Here is a 19,925-nt window from a genome sequence, read left to right as displayed (position 1 = left end):
GGCATTTAACTACTCTGTGCTGAAAGAATATACATAATTTTATGATAGAAGTCCTATTTAAGTTCTTACTAAATTACAACTCTCAAAGGAATTAAGACTAAAAACGTGGGGAAAATGAAAACCTTTGAAACTGCACAACTGCAAGTGGGCCATGAGCCATGCCAGTTTCAACTCACCAGGATGGATGGGTGGAATGTCCATAGCAGGTCTACCTGATATCATTCGAGGATCCATGTATGACTGCATCATGAGCCACCTTGGATCAAAACCCATAGAAGCCAAATGCTGAGGGTGAGGCTGCATGGGCTGGTAAAGAGGTCTGTGTGGTGGTGGAGGGACAGCACCACTGGATGGCTGTGAAGGAACTGTCTGTGGAAGTACACCTTGCTGCTGCTGCTGCTGCCACTGCTGCTGTTTCATTTGTTCCTGAAAAAAAAAAAGCATGATCCCACACCTTGAGACTTTAGTTCCATGTGATAAATTAATATAATCAATCATATCAGAAAATAGGCTTTTTGGAAACCTTGAGGGAAAAGAATCTGACGGTGAGAGGTGGCAAGACAGATGAACAAAGGAAAAGTTAGGACATTTTGCCTTATACTTGACTTAAGGAACTAATCACTTATTAATTATACTGCAGAAAACACTTCCTAGAAAGGAAGATGGCTTCTGTAAATGAGGCAGAAGGAAAAAGGAATGACATAGAAGTTTACAGTAAAGCCTGTATCAACAAACTTTTACTAATTTAAAAAGGGGAAAATTTTCAGGGAAAATTTATATGCTTTGTGTATTTCGAGTTTTATGTTAAATTATTTCTTATACTACTGAACAATAGACCTTTTCAATCACACGTCCAGGATAAAAATGTTTTCATTGTTACCTGCTGCCGCTGGAATCGTGGTGGTAAAGACTTCTGAAACTGTTTAAAATAGCCAGATAATACAGCAGGCCGAGGCTGAGACCCTGATTCTGGTTCTGTTTCATGTGCTACTTGTGTGGTCTCTTTTTCACTGCGATTGCTATCTTGTCTAGTGAAAACTGGGTCATCTTCTGCCCAAAGAAAAGGTGAAAGATAATTATACTCATCTACAACACTTAACAAATACAAGTTATTCAAACTGGAGTGAAATAATTAGATTGATACATTTAAAAAGTTAATGAGGAAGAAAGCATCCTCACTCTAAAATGCTCTTTATATTTTAATATTGGCAACTATGAGGTAATATTACATTAACAAAACAATTAGATTTTCTCAAAGCTGGATTCTTAAGACAGATAACACATGTCCAAATGCTTTACCATACAGAAGTCTGTAATTGATATTCTGTGATAATAAACCATTTCAAAAACTACCTATTTTTCACTGTTTCAATAAATATTAACAATACAGTCAACATTTACTTGTGGTTTTCACATAGGTGAAAACACAAATGGCCTATAAATACTTAAAACAGAACACACTGGTTTACTTAAAAGTTTTTTTGATCAGGGGACTATTATCTATAAAGAAAACTAATGAATCTAAGTCTGATGACAACAGTGATCACCAGCTGTCTTCAAACATATAAATCATTATTCTATGTAAAGGGGGTATTAATTACGATACATGAAAAGGAGAATCACACATATCCCACTACCCAAAAAAAGTTCTCTTCCCAAAGAAAACCAGAGCCATATTCATTCTAGAGAATGCCATTTGTCACAATTACAAAGCCATGCATGCTATAAATTCTTTTCTCAGAGAATCAGGGGTGGATTTTAAGGGGAAAGCTAATGTAATAATGCCAATGTAAAACCATGCGGTAAAGAATCACAAATCACATTTTGTCTGTATTAAAAATGTTGGAAAAAATAATAAAACATTAGAGGTAAAAGAGAGCCAAATAGGTGCAACATTTTAAAATGAAATGGCAACATCTCACTGATAAACCCAGCTAAAATTAAACTGCCATCAGAGGATATATAAAATGTGAATGAAAATAAAAGTGCCACTAAACAACAATTATTAAAAACAAAATCACCATTAATCATGTATACATAGTGACTGCTGAGTTACATTAATTAATCAGCATCAATACACGTACTCACTGGCAGGACTAGGACTAAAATGAATTTTCTTATGTTTAATCCATGGGCCTTTCTCATTAATTGTTAATGAGATTACCTCAGGTTGTTCTTCTTCAGAATTCATCAATTTTAAAACATACCTACAGCAGAAACTGTACAACATTGTAAAGCAATTATACTCCAATAAAGATCTGAAGAAAAAAAATAAAGTATACCAACGTTTTTCATTTCTGTGATGAGAAATTACCCTTTTTGAGTGTTTCCAGCAAAGTGCTTATGATATATAATAAAAGCCCATTATCAATATCAAATTACCTCTAAACTGCTTAATATAAACATTTGTGAAATCTGGTAACTAAACAAATAGTCCTCATAGGCTGTAACTTATTTTTTTAAAAGGTTGAGTTAAAATACTCTTACTCTTCTTATAGCTACATTAAGGACCAAGTTTGAAGGTAACCCAGAATATAAATACTTAAAAGCAAAACTTTAAATAGCTTTATAACTTCAAACAGCAGGGTCTTACAAAAAGAGCATGGTTTTGACATCAAAAAAATTTCAGGGACTTCCCTGGCGGTCCAGTGGTTAAGACCTCGCCTTACAATGCAGAGGATGTGGGTTCAACCCCTGGTCAAGGAGCTAAGATCCCATGTGCCTCCCAGACAAAAAACCAAAACATAAAACAGAAGCAATACTGTAACAAATTCAATAAAGACTTTAAAAATGGTGTACATCAAAAAAATCTTAAAAAAACAAAAACAAAAGGAATCATTAAAAAAAAAATCAGTATTTCCATAACAGAAAACATACCGAAATAAAACTATTTCTATTTTAAATCACTGTTAACTCAAGCTGTTCATTAAACTGAATTTCATAGCAAGTCCGGAGCAAAGTTTTATTAATTAGAGTTTATAAGCCAAGTTGGGGAAGAACAAAAAAGTTGATTATAGCCAGCAAAGGCCTTTTTTATTTTCTGGCCATGCTGTGTGGCATTCAGGATCTTTTAGTTCCCCAACCAGGGACTGAAACCCACACCCCCTGTGGTAGAAGAACGGAGTCTTAACGACTGGACCTCCAGGGAAGTCCAGCAAAGGCTTAAAAAAAAAAAGCCTAATTACAGTCTGGTAAGTATATAAATGACCTACGGAAGCATTGATTCGCAAACTGGTAGAAAAAACAAATACGAAATTATGAACTGAGTACAGTCATTTAATTATGACAATCCAAAATTTCCATTAAGCTCTATTCAACTTAAGTTTTAGAGGTATTAACATATGTGAACAAATGAGATTTTATTTAGTTAAATGTCATGGAATCAGAAAAGAGTAGAAAAATCAGCATCTCTTAACTATGAAGCTAATACAATTTTGCAGAAGAAACAGAACTGAAGGTCATTTAACTATATGATAATCTACAATAAACTCACTTTAGATCCAAACATACAAATAAATTAAAAATGAAAGGATGGATAAAGATATTCTATGGAAATAGTAACCAAAAGACAGCAGGGTGGCTACACAAATATGAGACAAAACTGACTTTAAAGAAGTTTTACAAGAGACAAAGAAGGTCATTAAATACTAATAAGAGGTTCAATACAGCAAGGTACAACAATTATAAACACTTACAGACCTAGTAACAGACCATCAAAACTGAAGCAAAATACTGACAGAATTAAGGGGATAAATAGTTGTACACTAACAGAGGCTTCAACAAACCAATCTCAATAATGGATAGAATAGCCACACAGAAGATAAGTAAAAAATGGGGGACTTAATAAACCACCTGGATCCAACAGACATATAGAGAACACTACCCAAAAACAGCATACACATTATTCTCAAGGGACATTTCCAGGACAGACCATGTTGGGCCACAATTTAACTCTCGAAAGAGTTAAAAAGATAGACATCATATAAAGTATTTTCTCTAACCACAATGGAATGAAGTTAGAAATCACCAGGAAAATTCACAAATCTATGAAAATTAAGCAATACACTCTTAAACAACCAAAAGATCAAAAAAGAAAGTACATGGGAAATTGGAAAATATTTAAGAGATGAACAAAAAACTCAACATACCAAAACTTATGGGATGCAGCAAAAGCAAAGTAAAGGGGGTATTTATAGCTATAAATGCTTACATTGAAAGACAGGAAAGCTCTCAAATCAATAACCTAAAGTTATGACTTAAGGAACGAGAATAAGAACAAACTAAACCCAAGGTTACTAGAAGGAAATAAACATCGCAGCAGAGATCAAGAAAATGGACAACAGAAAAATAGAGAAAAATCAATGAAAACAAAAATTGGTTCTTTGACAAGATCAACACAATTGACAAATCTTTAGCTGGGAGGGTGAACTAAGGAAAAAAGAAGACTCAAATTACTAAAATTATAAATGAAAATTTGGACATTACCACCAATTCTACAGAAATAAAAAGGACTGTGTGAGAATTATGGACAACTACACATCAACAAATTGGATAACCTAGATGAAATACACAAATTCCTAAAAACAAAAAATCTACCAACACTAAATCACAAAGAAATGCAAAATGTGAAGAGGCTTTTAACTAGTGAGGAGATTTGACTTGGTAATTAAAAATTTCACAACAAAGAAAAGCCCTGGACCTGATGGCTTCACTGGTGAATTCTACCAAACACTGGAAGAGCTAACATCAATCCTTCTCAAACTTTTCCAAAAAACTGAAGAGGAGGGAACACTTCCTAATTCATTTACAAGGCCAGCATCATCTTCATAATGAAGCTAAACAAGGACACAAGAAAACTACAGACAAGTATCTCTTATGATCACTGATGCAAAAATTTTCAACAAGATACTAGAAAACAGAATTTAGCAGTATACTGAAAAGTATTATACACCATTACCAAGTGGGATATATTCGTGGCATGCAAGGATGGTTCAACACACAAAAATCGATCAATATATTACCCATTGACAGAATGAAGGGAAAATAACACACGATCATCACAATTAGCACAGAAAAGGATTTGACAAAATTCAACATTTTTTGATAAAAATATTCAAATTAGGAATAGAAGGAAACTACCTCAACATAATAAAATCCACTTATGAGAAACACAGCTAACACCACAGTCAATGTTGACAGACTGAAAGCTTTTTCTTTAGGATCAGGAACAAGACACGGGGGCCTCCTTTTGCCACTTTTATTCAACTTACTACTGGATAAATTTGAGGGATTCAAGACTGTAGTGGAGGAAGTAACCGCAGATGTGGTGGAAACAGCAAAAGAACTAGAATTAGAAGTGGAGCCTGAGATATGACTGAACTGTTGCAATCCTGTGATAAAACTTGAACAGTTAAGGAGCGGCCTCCAATGAATGAACAAAGAAAGTGGTTTCTTGAGATGGAATCTACTCCTGGTGAAGAAGCTGTGAAGACTGTTGAAATGACAATCAAGGATTTAGAACATTACTATATAAACTTAGTTGGTAAAGCATGGGCAGGGTTTGAAAGCACTGACTCCAATTTTGAAAGAAGATCTACTGTGGATAAATGCTATCAAACAGTACTGAGGCTACAAAGAAATCATTTGTGAAAGTAAGATTCAATCAATGAAGCAAACTTCATTGTTGTCTTACTTTAAGAAATTACCACAGCCACCACTCCAACCTTCACCAACCATCACCCTGATCAGCCAGCAGCCATTAACACTGAGGCAAGACCCTCCCCTGTCCCAACCAGCAAAAACATCATGACTCACTGAAGGCTCAGTGACAGTTAACATTTTTACCAATAAAGTATTTTTAAGTTGAGGTATGTACATGCAGTTTGTGTGTGTGTGTGTGTATATATATATATATATATTTAGACAGAATGCTACTATACACTTAGTAGTCTACGGGATAGTGTAACATAACTTTTACATGCACTGGGAAACCAAAAAAATTCATGTAACTCGCTTCACTGCCATATCTGCTTTACTGCAGTGGTCTGGAACCAAACCTGCAACATAAGGTATGCCTGTACTCAAAAGAAGTGAAAGCAGGGCCTGAAAGAGATTATTTGTACACTCACAGTCACATCAGTATTATTCAAAATAGGTAAAACATGGAATCATGTGTCTATCAACAGATTGGGTAAGCAAAATGTGTGTGTGTGGCAGGGGGGTATTTTATATGATGAATTAGTAGCCTTAAAAAGGAAGGAAATTCTGCAATATGCTACAATGGACGAATTTCAAGGACATTATGCTAAGCAAAAAAACAAAAAACAAAAAACAGTTACAAAAAGACAAATACTGTATGATTCCCCTTACATGAGGCAGTGATAATAGCCAAAATCACATAGAACATAAGTAGAATCACCATCCAGGGGCTGGGGAGAGTTATTATTTAACGGATACAGAATTTCAATTTAATAAGATGAAAAGAGTTCTGGAGATGGATGGTAGTGATGGTTCCTTGAGTGTTTTTAATACACTGGACTGTACACCTAAAAATGGTTAAGATGCTGAAGTTTATGTTACATGCATTTTATCATAATTTAAAAAATGCATTACCCCCCCCCCCCCAATTTTAAAGTATCCAATAAAATTCAACCTCTATCCAAAAAACACCAATCACTTTTATTTGGATTATGTTTTAAAAATACAAAAACATCCAACATCCACAATGTAAGTAACATGAAGCCTTTTGTAAAGCTTCTATAAGGACAAACAACACTATCATACCTTTGTTACAGGTGTTTTCACTTTCTGGTTTCTCTACCACAGGCTCTAAAGTAGGTTCTTTGTGTTCAATTTTTTCCTCCACTTTCTCCCTTTCTTTCTTCTCCAACTCACAATCCTTTTCCTGCTCTTTCATCTTCTGCAGTTCTTTTTCCTTTTCTTGCTGCCGTTCTAATTCTTTCTCTTTTTCTTGCTTCCTTTCCTTCTCCATTTCTCTCTGTTTTTCCTGCTCTCGCTCCAGTTCTTTTTCCTTCTCCTGTTGCCTTTCCCTTTCTTTTTCCCTCTCCTTCTCTCGCTCCTGTTCTTGTTCTTTTTCAAGTTCTTTCTCACGCTCTCGTTCCTTTTCTCGTTCTTTTTCTCGCTCCCTTTCTCTAATTTCCTCTGGAGAGGGTTGTTTGTCCACTATGCCAAGCTTCTCATCTAATCGTTTAAGTTTCTCTGCACATGCTGCTTTCCTTTGTTCTTCCATCCTTCGCTCTTCCTCTTCACGCCGTTTACGAGCACGTTCCACTGCTGCAGAAAGTTCTGACTGTTGTCTTCTTCTTTGCTTCCATATTTCATCTTCATCCGGGACCTGCTGCTTTGGGGGGAAAGGGCCTGGTCTTCCAGGTACTGCCTGTCGGTCTGGAGGAGGATGCTGAAACATTAAAATAAATTATCAGATGAGTATGACAACACAGGATATATCATAGACGTGGAACAGGAGCAAAATTCTCCAAAGAGTGTCAGAAATTTTCCTGACAAACATACACATCAAAATGCAAATAAGTAACAATGTGGGGAAAATAGTAAATCTAGATAATTTTCTAGAATAATTAATCCAGCCATCTAATATGTACTGATCGTGTACCTATTTATTGTGCTAGACATAATTACTCACTTGGTGTTTATTGACTAAAATTAGAAGTTGTCATAACACGAATTTCAAAATCTAAATTTACAAAGTAAATTTAGAATGTGCTTTAGCAGGAACTGCCAGAGATGGAATGCCTACACAGGGAGAAAAGAAGTCCATAAAGATGCAACATGGCACCACATGAGCCCCAAGAAGATTGAGGTAGTTACAAGGAAAGAGCAGACAGTCAAAGATGCTACGTGAAGGACATGGAGGCACTGCTGCTGCTGACATGCCAAAGGAGAGGAAATTCCTAGAAATCAGCCTGGGTACAGAGAATTTTATCTTTAAACTGAAAGATCCAGAAAAGCATATCTGGATCCCATGGTGGAGAATGGGAGGATCACCTGAGAGGCTGAGTTTTAATGATTTAATTTTCAATTAACATGTTCTAAAGCAGTTACTACAAAGTCTAAACAATGCCAGAAACTATGCAAAGACAAGCAAAATGAAAAAAAAAAAAAAAAAAAAAAACAAAAAAAAAAACACATGAAAAGCTGAAACATCAAGGAACTAAAAATTTTATTTTAAAAATATTGATTTTTAATAGCTGCTAGGGTGAAGAAACCTTAAAAGCCATATAATTATTCAGAATCCTTACAAAAAAGAAAATGATATGGTGAAAACACTAAACTGAATACTTAGAAAAAAAACAAAAACCAAACCATGAACCCAGACTCTACCATTTACTAAGAGTGCTTAGGCAAACTGCGTAATCTCTGTGGTGTTCAGTTACTTCATCTATAGCTCATAGGCAAGCTGCAAAAACAAAGTAATTATATAAATACACCTAACTTTACACTGTAAACTCACAGAGTTTTTAAAAAGCAACTTCATTGAAGTATAATTTACATAAAATGTGATGCCTATATTTTAACCGTATAGTTTGATGAGTTTGGACAAATGATAAACTTATGTAACTACTGCCCCAATCAACATACAGATCATTTTCATCAGTCCTCTGCCTGCATCCCTGACCCAAGCAACCAGTAATCTACTTCTGGCAAAACAGGGTAGTTCTGCCTTTCCTAAAATTTCACAAAAATGGATACATCAATTATATTCTGTTTTGTATCTGGCTTCTTGTGCTCAGGGTAATGGTTCTGAGGTCACTGTGTGTAGCAGTAGTTTGCTCCATTCTACTGCAGGATAGTATGGCATCATAGGCATCTGTTTCATCTGTGGATGAACATACAGACTGCTTCTAGTTTTTTTTTTAACTAGGAATGAGATAGCTACGGGCATTTATGCCCATGTCTTTGTGTAAATACATGTTTTCGTTTCTCTTAGGTGAATACCTAGGAGTGGAACTGCCAAGTCATATAGTAACTATGTGTATCACTTTGTAAGAAACTGCCAAACTGTTTTCCAAAGTGATTACAAGGTTTTACAGCTCTACCAGCAATGTATGAGGGTGTCACCTGCTCTACATCTTCCTCAACATTTGGATGTGTAATAAAATTTCAATGCGGTTTTACTTTTCAATTTTCCTGGTGACTAAAGATACTGAACATCTTTCCATGTGCTTATTGGCCGTTTTTAACCTCATTTTATGATGTGAATGTTCAAATCATTTTGTTGGACTTTCTTATTATTGAGATGTAAGGGTTTTCAAACACATACACACACCCCCCCATACAATTTCTTCGTCAGGTGTATTAATATTATTTTTCCGGTGATATCTTTCCTTTTCCTTAAAGATGTTTTTCAAAGTCCAATAGATCAATTTCTTTTTTTCTTTCTAATTCATGCTTTTGTCTTATCCAAGACATTTTTGTTGGCCCAAGTTCATAAAGACATTCTTCTACATTTTCTGCTAGATGTTTTAGTTTTAGCTTGTATGTATATAGAAATACTATAAAGAGCACTCAGTGGTTAAAAGGAAAATGACTGGTGGAGATGATGGTGATGGTTATGGTACATGTACCTATCACTGCAGAGTGATCAGGGAAGGCCTGCTAAGTATTAATATCTGAGCAAAGAACTCAATCACAGGAAGAACCTCAGAAAGAGTCTTCTGGTTAGAGGAAACAGCAAATAAAATGTCTTGAGGGTATAAAGCTGTATGGCAAGAACAGAGAAGGAAAAAAGTAGAGGAAATCAGAAAAGCAGACAGACTTTAAAGACCATGAAAAGAACCTAAGCAAGGAACAACTGATCTAGTGTGTGTATGCATGTGTGTGTATATGTATAAAACATACATACGTGATGTAACGTATATAAATATATATGTATATTTAAAGTTATATTTGCTATAGGAGAATTTGGGATGGAGATAGCGAGTGAGCAGGCAGTAAGAGAGGAAAACAAGAAGATCTGTTAAGAATCTACAACAAGAGTCCAAATGAAATATATCAGGTGGCAGCAAGTACTCAGTGTAGGAATATATGCTAAAAGTAGAGGTGACAACTTGCTGACAGATTAGGTTAGATGTAAGGTACAAAAGAAGAAAGATTTAAGAGTAACTTCCATGTTTTAACCTGAGCAATGTCATTATCTAAGACAGGAAACACAGGAGAAGAAAGCAGCCAATGGGGCTTCCGTGGTGGTGCTGTGGTTGAGAATCCGCCTGCCAATGCAGGGGACGCAGGCTCAATCCCTGGTCCGGGAAGATCCCACATGCAACGGAGCAACTAAGCCCGTGTGCCACAACTACTGAGCCTGCGTGCTGCAACTACTGAAGCCTGTGTGCCTAGAGCCTGTGCTCTGCAACAAGAGAAACCACTGCAATGAAAAGCCCTCACTCCACCGCATCAAAAAGTAGCCCCCACACACCACAACTAGAGAAAGCCCGTGTAAAGCAACGAAGACCCAATGCACCCCAAAAGAAAAAAGAAAAAATAAATAAATAAAAAAAGAAAAAAGAAAGTAGCCCAACTGTCTAAGTGTGGGGGTGGGGGTTGTTATGGTTTGGACTATTAACTGTCAGATATCTATCAGAGATCCAAGTGGAAATGCTGAGATGATTGTTGAATACATGACTTCTGAAGTCAGGATAGTTCTTTAAGGGCTCGAGATAACTCACTGAGTGCTATCAAGATGATCCCCCAGGAAAAGAATATAGTTAGAAAAAATGAGCCCTCCAACACCCAAAGGTTTAAGTATAGGAGGTCCAGAAGGAATATAAATTTAAGAAAGACAACAAAACAGTATGTTGTCTCAAAAGCAAGTTTTTAAAAAGTTTTAAGAAGGATGGAGGGATGAAGAGATTATGTCAACTGCTGCTGAGATTAAGTAAATGAATAGGAGAAAACTGTATCTGGCAAGATAGAACAGTCACTACTAACCTTGATAATAAGTTTCAAAGGTACAGTGGGATATGAAAGCGTAACTGGAGAGGGTTAATGAGAGACACAGTGAAGGCAGTAAGTGCAAATAGCTCACTAAAACAATTTTGCCATGAAGGGGAACAGAGATATAGGGAGGAAACTATGGCGGGATGGAGTGTAGTGGGAGTTAAAGAAGGGTTGGTGTTTAAAACATTTTTAAAGATGAGAGAGTATATTACTGGTAACTGATAGAAGATGGGATCCAGGGAACAAGTAGAAGGGTTGTCCTCAGGAGCAGGGACAACAGGAAAAAAGTCAAAACAGGAAGGGTACTCAAATGGGAAGAACAGGTGCTTCTTATTTTCTTAGAAAAATTAGGAGCATGCTCATCAGCTGAGAAGGGAGAGGAAAAGGCTAAAGAGGAAGACGTGCAGCACCTACAATGTAAAGTCGATAACTTTCATAAAAATTATAAATAAGAAACATACACAGACCCTTTCCATTAAAACAAATAGGGTGAATAATACATACAGACCATTAGCAAGAATTTAGTTTAAGATTTACCTGCTGTGCAAGCAACTTCGGAGGTGGTGGCAAGTGTGAAGATGGTCCACGTTCCTATTACAAAGAAAAGGATTTTTACAAAATAAGATAATATCTACTTGAAATATTTCTGACTGTAATGTTTCTTAGTGAGACCAAAAGACTACAAAAAGTAAAACATCTTTATCCTTTCTCTTTTGAAATAAAAGTACATCAGTCCCTACAAGATATCTTAACTTTACATTCTATACAATCACTCAGCCATTTCAATAAGGTTACAATCTCAAACTAACTTTGTCAAGAGTAGAATCTTAGTGTTCAAATTCTAGAATTCTATCCCAGGTAATTTGGGTGTGGAGAAGTATGCCTCTAACTTCAAATTTTTATTTACATAAGCCCGATTCTATTTATGTTTTTTTTCTAATGGCAAATTAAACCTTTCAAACTTATATAAAGTAAAGAAACATCTAAAACACTGGAACCAGATATATATGGGCTATTCACTTGTTATTATAAATATCAGTGTCACACACACACGCAAATCAACACATCAAGATATGGTCTATATTTTTCCATTCTTTTATCATTCCCCATTATACCCGTAAGTTAAAAGTCACACAAAATACAGATTTTAAAATTACTTTAAAAATCTTTCTTTTCCAGAATTCACAAATTCATTTTCTAATGGCTAACCAATGCCTTAAGAATAAAAGTCAAACCTCTTGTAGAGCATACAAGACTTAATAACTACTAGTTCTTACATAGGTCTCTTACTCCCCTCCCCTATCCAACTGTTGGGGTCTTCTTGACTGGGCCATGCTTTCTTAAACTTCTCTACTTTGAACATATTCCCACTGCTTGGAACTGCTCTTCCCTTTGTTTACTGGCTAATTCCTGCTTCAAGTATCAAGTCTTCTGTGAAATCTTTTATACAGAATTTTCTAAGAACTATGTGCACTCTATCATGGCATTGTTTGCTACTTACTTTTACCTCCTTGAAGGCACCGATTCCTCCTCCTGTTTTGTATGAATTCAACAAACACATGCTGAGTATACTATGAATTACTTAAGTAGGCTCTCTGGGAGACAGCCCTTTTCTAATTCTCACTTTGCAGTGCACTTCCGGCTACATCTTAGAAGTAGGATCAAGTGTACCTGTTGCCCACATACTTCCCTTTTTTTAAACAACATTCTTCAAGAAGGCTCACACTTCCGTAGATTTATCTACTCCCTAGCATGACTTCCCTACTCAGATAACTTACAAGTTCACACATGAATACTAACTAGGATTTACAAAGCATTCAGCAAACTATAAAGCACTTCAGCTACGTTAGTTTGGAAGAGCAATTTATCCCTCCACTCTGACACGACCAAACTGCTATAAGAAGGAAAAGAGTGAAACTTTAGTTTCTACTTGATAATTTTAGCTACTGTATTGATAATTCCTGTTAGTATGCAATAAAATTATGGTTTAGATCTAGAGCTATTTAAGGAAAAAATATAGAGAGTTCCCATTTCCTAAGTATTCTTGCAACCCTATGATTATGAGGTTGATTCATCCTTGTCACTTGTCTGCGGTGACAAGAATCTCCATGAGTCCAACAAACCTGATTAAATGGAGGTCCTTTCCCATAGGGTCCTTTTGCTACTGATGGCTGTGCAGGTATCTGTGACGATGACTTAGTGTTGCAAACTTCATCTGCTTCTTTTCGGTTTTCAGTGTTTTCAGAGGCTTTTGAACCTTGATCCTCACTGAAGAATCAAAATCCAGGTGAAATAAAAAGTAGAATGTAACATAAGTAAATGCATTTTCTCAATGTAAAAAAGACATTATTTCCATACAGTTTCAGCGAGGAAATGTATCAAAGAATGAGATGGTGTTGTACCTAGCAGTGTTAATTTATTCATTCAAGAAACATATGCTATATATTTATAATGTGATGAGGCCTGGGCTTGGCCAGATTATCACAAGATATAAGGTAAAATATAGTACTTGTCAAATACCGACACTCACACTTGACACACAATATGATTCCATCATTTTCTAGTACCCCCATCCAAGACTCTCATCTGAATGCAACTAATATTCCAGATAAATAATTAATGTATTCTATTTACTCTAATTTGTTCTGATTTAATGAAAAAGAGAAATCAAACTATGGTATTTTATAAGTCACGACAAATCACAGGCATCTTAAAACCTCTCACAAATCATGAAACAGCAGTGTGTTATAATACTATGGCTGAATATGTGCATGCAAACTCCTGTTTATTTTAAGAGCCCAATTTTTATGTTACATAACACATATATTGGTCCTGATGCCTATATTTCAGAAAAAAGAGTAAAAGCTCCCAGTTTCCAAGAACTTATTGCTCCTTGCTAAGTTTAAAAAAAAATCAAAGACTTGAAGCAGCTGTTATAACCCAAGTAATTTTTCTCCAATTCTATAAATATGGATCAGGTTGAGCAAGTAACAAGTTTTAAATGGTCCCTGATACTGTCTCTCAAAATATCTCCAATAAGATGACATGCATCTAAATAGCTTCTTTTAAAAAATATGTATTTTCTTCGGAAACATCAAACTCTTAATTCCTTGATTATCTGTACTTTTAAAATTTGGCTCATTAATCGCTTTCCCACTCAGTAAAAATCCTTGCAGTAGAATGTAGAAAATTCCATAAGCAGGGAACAAATACCTATTAATGAAACCTCTCTGCATAAACAGCTCATGTTACATCAACAAATGCATACTGTGGTTTAGTGAGAGAGCACAGCTTACCTGCCGTTCTCTTTAGGGCTGCCACTTCCTTGCTCATCATCATCGCTGAAGTTCAGCTGTTCTGTATAATCTACTTCCATCTGAGCACCTATTAAAATAAGGAGAACTCAGATTAACTGTTTCAAAGCACCTAAAAACTAAAACTACTTAATTAATCTTGCCCCTTACCTGCCCAACCTTCATCAGCTTCAGCATCTAGGTTATCAAATTTATCAAGCTCCTTCAGTTCTGATGCACTAAGGATGGAGGGGCGTTCAGGCTCAGAGGCCCATGAAGGAGGTGGGCCTCTTCCTCGAAGGCCTCTAACCAATGACAGGTTATGAGGGGAAAAGAGACTAAGTTTTAATGATGCTAAATTAGGAAAATATTAAAAGACTGGAATTTAGTTCATTTCAATTCAACATTAGTACTTTCTATATCATGATATACAAAATATTTTGTACCTGACATGTGTATGAAGAGATTATAAAATTAACATAAATTTAAGACAATGCATAATTATATTTATTACACAGACATTTAATAGCAAAGTTTTCAAACATTTAAAATAAAACAAATACATGTTAAAGGATAATAGGGCTAAGAGTAATAAAAATCTCAAAATAAAGAACTTTAAGAAAAACCATCATTCAGGAGGATGCTCAAGTCTTACATTAAGCAAAAAAGAGAATGGGGGTTATCAACATCATGGAAGGAAGAAGGAATAAACAAGTGCCATCCATTTTGGGGGCCACAATTTTCAATTTTTAGAATTTTATATCAACTGATTTAAACTTTTAGAAGAATGAAGTATTTTTGTTCTGTCTTACAAAAGTCAGCCAGTTACTTGCTAATGGCAAATGTACCTTCTGGACAGAATAATAAATATCCATAATCCACTCAACCTCCATAAAATCTTAACAAGCATATATATACGCTGCAAACTTTAATCATTTAATAGTCTTACTTGTTTGGTTCAGATAAAGAAGGTGGAAACCTCATGGGACCATGTAGAGGAGGATAGGCCATCCTTGGATACTGCTGAAACATCTGTATAAAGGAAACAAAAATAGATAAATTTAGCTACCCAGTTATTTTAAAAAAAAAAGTTCACCCTAAGCCTGAAATTATAATTTATAGATGTGATTAAAATAAACAGTACTGTGAATAACTACTTTTATCTACTGGTATAGATATCATTCACCCTCAATAACAAGCCATTTATAAAACTACCGCCTCCACCAAGTCATTATAAATAGAGGTAATAACTAGGACACATCATTTTAAGAACTTCTATTATCCCATTAATAAAGTTACATAAAAATGACTGTGTACTGAAATGAAAAAGAAGGACAATATGCACGCACCCCAGTTTTCTTAACCAAGTTCAAATATCAATACTTGAAATGATATAATGTGAGACCTCATTCTAATGCAAGAGTAGATTAACTGAAAGCAGATTCGTTGATAAAGGGGAACTCAGTTCAGATAAAAGGAGAGCCCACATAACCCAAGAGAGCTGCAGAAGGAAGTGGGCAGGGAACTGAGAGATTCGCTATGGGTAGGGCACAGGTGGATTCTGAGTCAAGTTATTACACAGATAGTAATTATATATATAGGCCCAAAGATGATGCTCTCCATAGGAACTTAGGTTTGAGAATTTTTTAGGATAATTTATAAGATAGATTATGAAGACAAATAGTAATACCAAGGGATTCATCCTAGAACCTAGAAGAGAAGAAATTTCAAGGAGTGCTTGGTTATTTACTATTTGCTTATATCCAGGTTAAATTATGTTTAAAAAAATGTAATTTTATTACCGTAAATATAGAATTTATATCCTAAAATAGATTAGTTTTTCTTAAAAAAAAAAGCTGTTAGATGAGGGAATTATACTTGAAGAAAGGCTATGTTTATATGATTGTGCTGTGTAAAGAAGAAATTTCTAAGCAGGGTTGGAGTAAAAGTTAATTAAGATAAGCAACAGCTGAAACTCAACTGGGGCAACTGGGGAATACTCTGGAGAATTTCTGGTTGCATCACACTTCTACACTGAAATTAGCAAATACACTACTGGAAGAAAATGTTCATAGGTTAAGTTACATTAGATCCTTCTGCTGATTATTTAGGCATAAATACTAAATTCATGTGGTATTAAATGTTTAAAATTTAGGAATTTGCCACAAAAAATGCAGAAACAACTGTAAGTTCTCAATATATAATAATGGGTTTTAAAATGTTTTTGTTTAATGAAACACTAAATTTATTTGAATAAATTCACTGATGAAATTCGGAATAAAGCTCACTTGGTCTCCTCTCCCCTCTTACTATCCCTTGTCCCATTCCACCCCTACACCTGGAAATTCAGGGTTCCGTGGAAGCACAATTTGAAAAATATTAGGAGATAAGCATTTGGATGCAAATAATGGATGAAATCATTATTCAATGTCAGGTTAGCATATAAGACTGATTTTATCATACACCCCAATTTTTAAGGAAGTTATTTAACAAGTAATTGTATTTAATAATTTATTTCCCTTTATCTTAGAATGGTTAAATAATGATACAAAGAAAAAATAGAAAATATGGTTGGAGCTTGACTACTTCGGAGTTGTCATAAGAAAAATAAAAGTATGAACTAGATCATTCTTTCCTTTGAGATTAATGGTTTTCTGAAAACTGTAAATTTATCTACTTGAGCACATGTAACTTGCCATATAATTTCATAGAAGACTAAGGGCAAACGAATGAGGGCACCAAGTCTAACTACTAATTTATAGGAAATATGGGGCTCAGAAGTATATATATATATTTAATTTCCCCATGCCCAAGAAGCAACCACTAGTCTCTTTTTTTGGGGGGGGGGCTGCGCCATGAGGCATGTGGGATCTTGGGCCCATGAGGAGGGATTGAACCCATGCCCCCTGTGTTGGGAGTGTGGAGTCTTAACCACTGGACCGCCAGGGAAGTCCCCTCAGAAGTATATATTAAATGAAACTACAAAGATGGAATCAGCAAAATCCAGACTATGAGAAACTCCACAGGATAACAAATAAATTATAACAGATATGCTCCAAAGAAAATAAGAGGTGGAGAAGAGGTACCCATAGATAACAAGATTCCTAAGAAAAATATCAACCAATCTCAAGAATAGATGTTACCTGGATCCTAATTATGAGATAATCAAGGAAACTAGAATACTGACTTGGTATTTTAAAAAAAAAATTCTTTTCAGGTGTGATAATGCACTGTGGATTTTCCCCTAGTTTTTATCTTTTAGAATATAACCTAAAATATATATCGATGAGATGACGTAACTAGGATTTGTGTAGTAATCCCAGATGAGAGCAGGTGGTGAGAAACAGGTGAAACAAGATGGACCACAAATTGATAACCATTGAAGGTGTATGATATGGAAGGAAGAAAGTTCATGCTTTCTTTTATCATTTCTATTTTTTTTTAATTTTTAAAAATTTTGTTTATTCATTGATTGGCTACATTGGGTCTTAGTTGCAGCAAGTGGGATCTTCGTTGAGGTGTGCAGGCTTCTCTCTAGTTGTGGCTCACAGGCTCCAGAGTAAATAGGCTCTGTAGTTTGCAGCATACGGGCTTAGTCGCCCCACAGCATGTGGGATCTTAGTTTCCCAACCAGGGATCGAACCCGCGTCCCTGCACTGGAAGGCAGATTCTTAACCACTCTACTTACGTTAAAAATATTCCATTATAAAAAATTTTTTTAAAAAATTCAAGGTGTACTAATGAAAAAAAAACCTTTATAACTAAAGCAGGTATTAACCCTTTTTGTGCCATGAACAACCCCTTTGGCAGTCTAATAAATCTTACGGACCTCTTCTCACAGGAATGTTTTTAAATGCATAATCGAAAACACAGTATTACTAAGGAAACAATTATACTAAAATTCTGTTACCACAATATTTAAAAAACAAATTTGTGATACAGTAATGTATGTGCTTCATTAAATAACACTAATAACTATTTTGAAGTAATGCTGAGTATAAACCATATTGCAATACCTAAAAACAATGTAATGTGATATAAAAATATCTATAATCCCTATTAAGGATAAAACACAGGTACTGCTGATACTTTCTGTGATTTGATTCCTAAATTCATAATCAAAGAAAACGTTAATTTTTAGTTAGATGTTAATGAAAATAAAGACCTCAACTTTTCCCCATTCTAATTTTTTCCTTGGAATACAGATCAAAAACCTCTTATTTAACTACTGGCTGATTCAATAATACTCACATAAGGAGGCATCATAGCTCTGTATTGGGACGCAAGGGCAGGCTGTTGTCCATTCAGTTTAGCCTGTGGAGGACCACAAGCTATCCTCTTTTCCACCACTTTGAGGATATCATTTTGCTCTGATGTTCCACCTGCGCTTTCATCCTGGCCAGGCTTTTCATCTTGGTCAGATGTTAAAGGCGAACTAGTAGATTTACCACCATCTCTCCAACAAGCAACATCTGGTATGAAGAGAGAGAAGAAATAAGAAAAAAATCTGAAAATGGAACAGAGTGAAACCAAACTAGGCACATTTCAGGAGAATTTAAGCAAGTAAGCATAGTGAAGGAATAGTGAAAGTCTAATCTAGGCTGTTCTAGAAATCTAGGCTTTGAAGGTGTTTAGGTAGTCAAGAACAGTGGCTTCCAAAGCAGAGAGATGTATCTCAGAGGGTACCACCAAAAGCAAATGCTAAGGTTGGGGAAGAAAATATTAGAACTTGCCAGTTAAGCTTCACCAATTTTTGATATAGAGATTAAAATCACTGTTATACCTGAGGTGTTCTGAAGGAAGGAGGGAGGCAGTGCCATAACCCAGAAGGACTGACAGTGATGCACACTCATTCATCCTCAGTCTACCACTGATAGTTACATGTGCCCAAGTGAGCAGATTTAGTGACTGTATTACCTGATTCAACTACACTTAATCAAATAAAACAGATAAAATGGTTTTACAAGGAAACCCTGTTCGGTTCAAATGGTCTCTATTTCCTGTCACTCACACCCTGTGTACTCCCCTCTCAGCAGTGTACCAGGACTGGTCTGTGTAACCTGTAGAATAAGGCAGAAGTGTTAGCTGTCTTCTCTGAGAACAGGCTATGAAAGCCTAGGGGTTTCCATCCTGGGTGAGAGATTTCTATCTGTCCCTCCTTATTTTTTCTGAGGAAGTCATGATATGCACTGCCCACACACAAATAAGCCACCAGGAGAGAGCTTGAAACAGCAGCCCTAGTCAAGTTGGCATCAGATGACAGTTTCACTGAAATTTTGTTGAGAACCAACAAAACCTGAGCCAGAACCCCCAGCTGAGTGCTGCCAGATTCCTGACCCTCAGATACTATGTGAAATGGTAAGTCCAGTTCAGTTTGTCATTTCAAGCTGCCAAATTTGTTACACAGCAACAGATAACTGGTGAAAAGAAACTAAACAAGAAAACAGTGGAGCTGACACATCTATTCCTAATACAAACTCATCATCCACTTTACAGTAATGAAAAATAAAAATTAAAAAAGATGATTTACCCAGACCTGACAAGAAATGAGTCAAAGAAATACAAAATGTATCAGGTTATCAAAAACATGGATTTGTAACCATTACTGTAAAGAGGAACTTCCCTGTACAGGGTATAGGGTCCTTTGAGATATTTGGTAAC

General features: G+C 35.6%; 1 protein-coding gene across 17 annotated transcripts in view; it reads right to left on the bottom strand.

The window, feature by feature from the left end:
- PRRC2C (proline rich coiled-coil 2C) overlaps nt 1–19,925 on the bottom strand; it is a 96,761-nt gene that overhangs the window by 44,134 nt on the left and 32,702 nt on the right. For all 17 annotated transcript variants that reach the window (XM_057729997.1, XM_057729998.1, XM_057729994.1 and 14 more), the window contains exons 6-14: nt 18,516–18,736; nt 15,214–15,296; nt 14,436–14,569; nt 14,268–14,355; nt 13,095–13,239; nt 11,509–11,562; nt 6,784–7,417; nt 881–1,050; nt 177–426 (exon numbers count right to left, since the gene is read on the bottom strand). In XM_057729997.1, coding sequence (XP_057585980.1) covers nt 177–426; nt 881–1,050; nt 6,784–7,417; nt 11,509–11,562; nt 13,095–13,239; nt 14,268–14,355; nt 14,436–14,569; nt 15,214–15,296; nt 18,516–18,736 — 1,779 coding nt within the window. The remainder of the gene's footprint in view (nt 1–176; nt 427–880; nt 1,051–6,783; nt 7,418–11,508; nt 11,563–13,094; nt 13,240–14,267; nt 14,356–14,435; nt 14,570–15,213; nt 15,297–18,515; nt 18,737–19,925) is intronic.

This window comes from Hippopotamus amphibius, chromosome 3 (genome assembly GCF_030028045.1).
Source record: "Hippopotamus amphibius kiboko isolate mHipAmp2 chromosome 3, mHipAmp2.hap2, whole genome shotgun sequence".
Taxonomy (NCBI): domain Eukaryota; kingdom Metazoa; phylum Chordata; class Mammalia; order Artiodactyla; family Hippopotamidae; genus Hippopotamus; species Hippopotamus amphibius.
The sequence above is the reverse complement of the archived record's forward strand: the minus strand, read 5'-3'. Positions and strand labels throughout refer to the sequence as shown.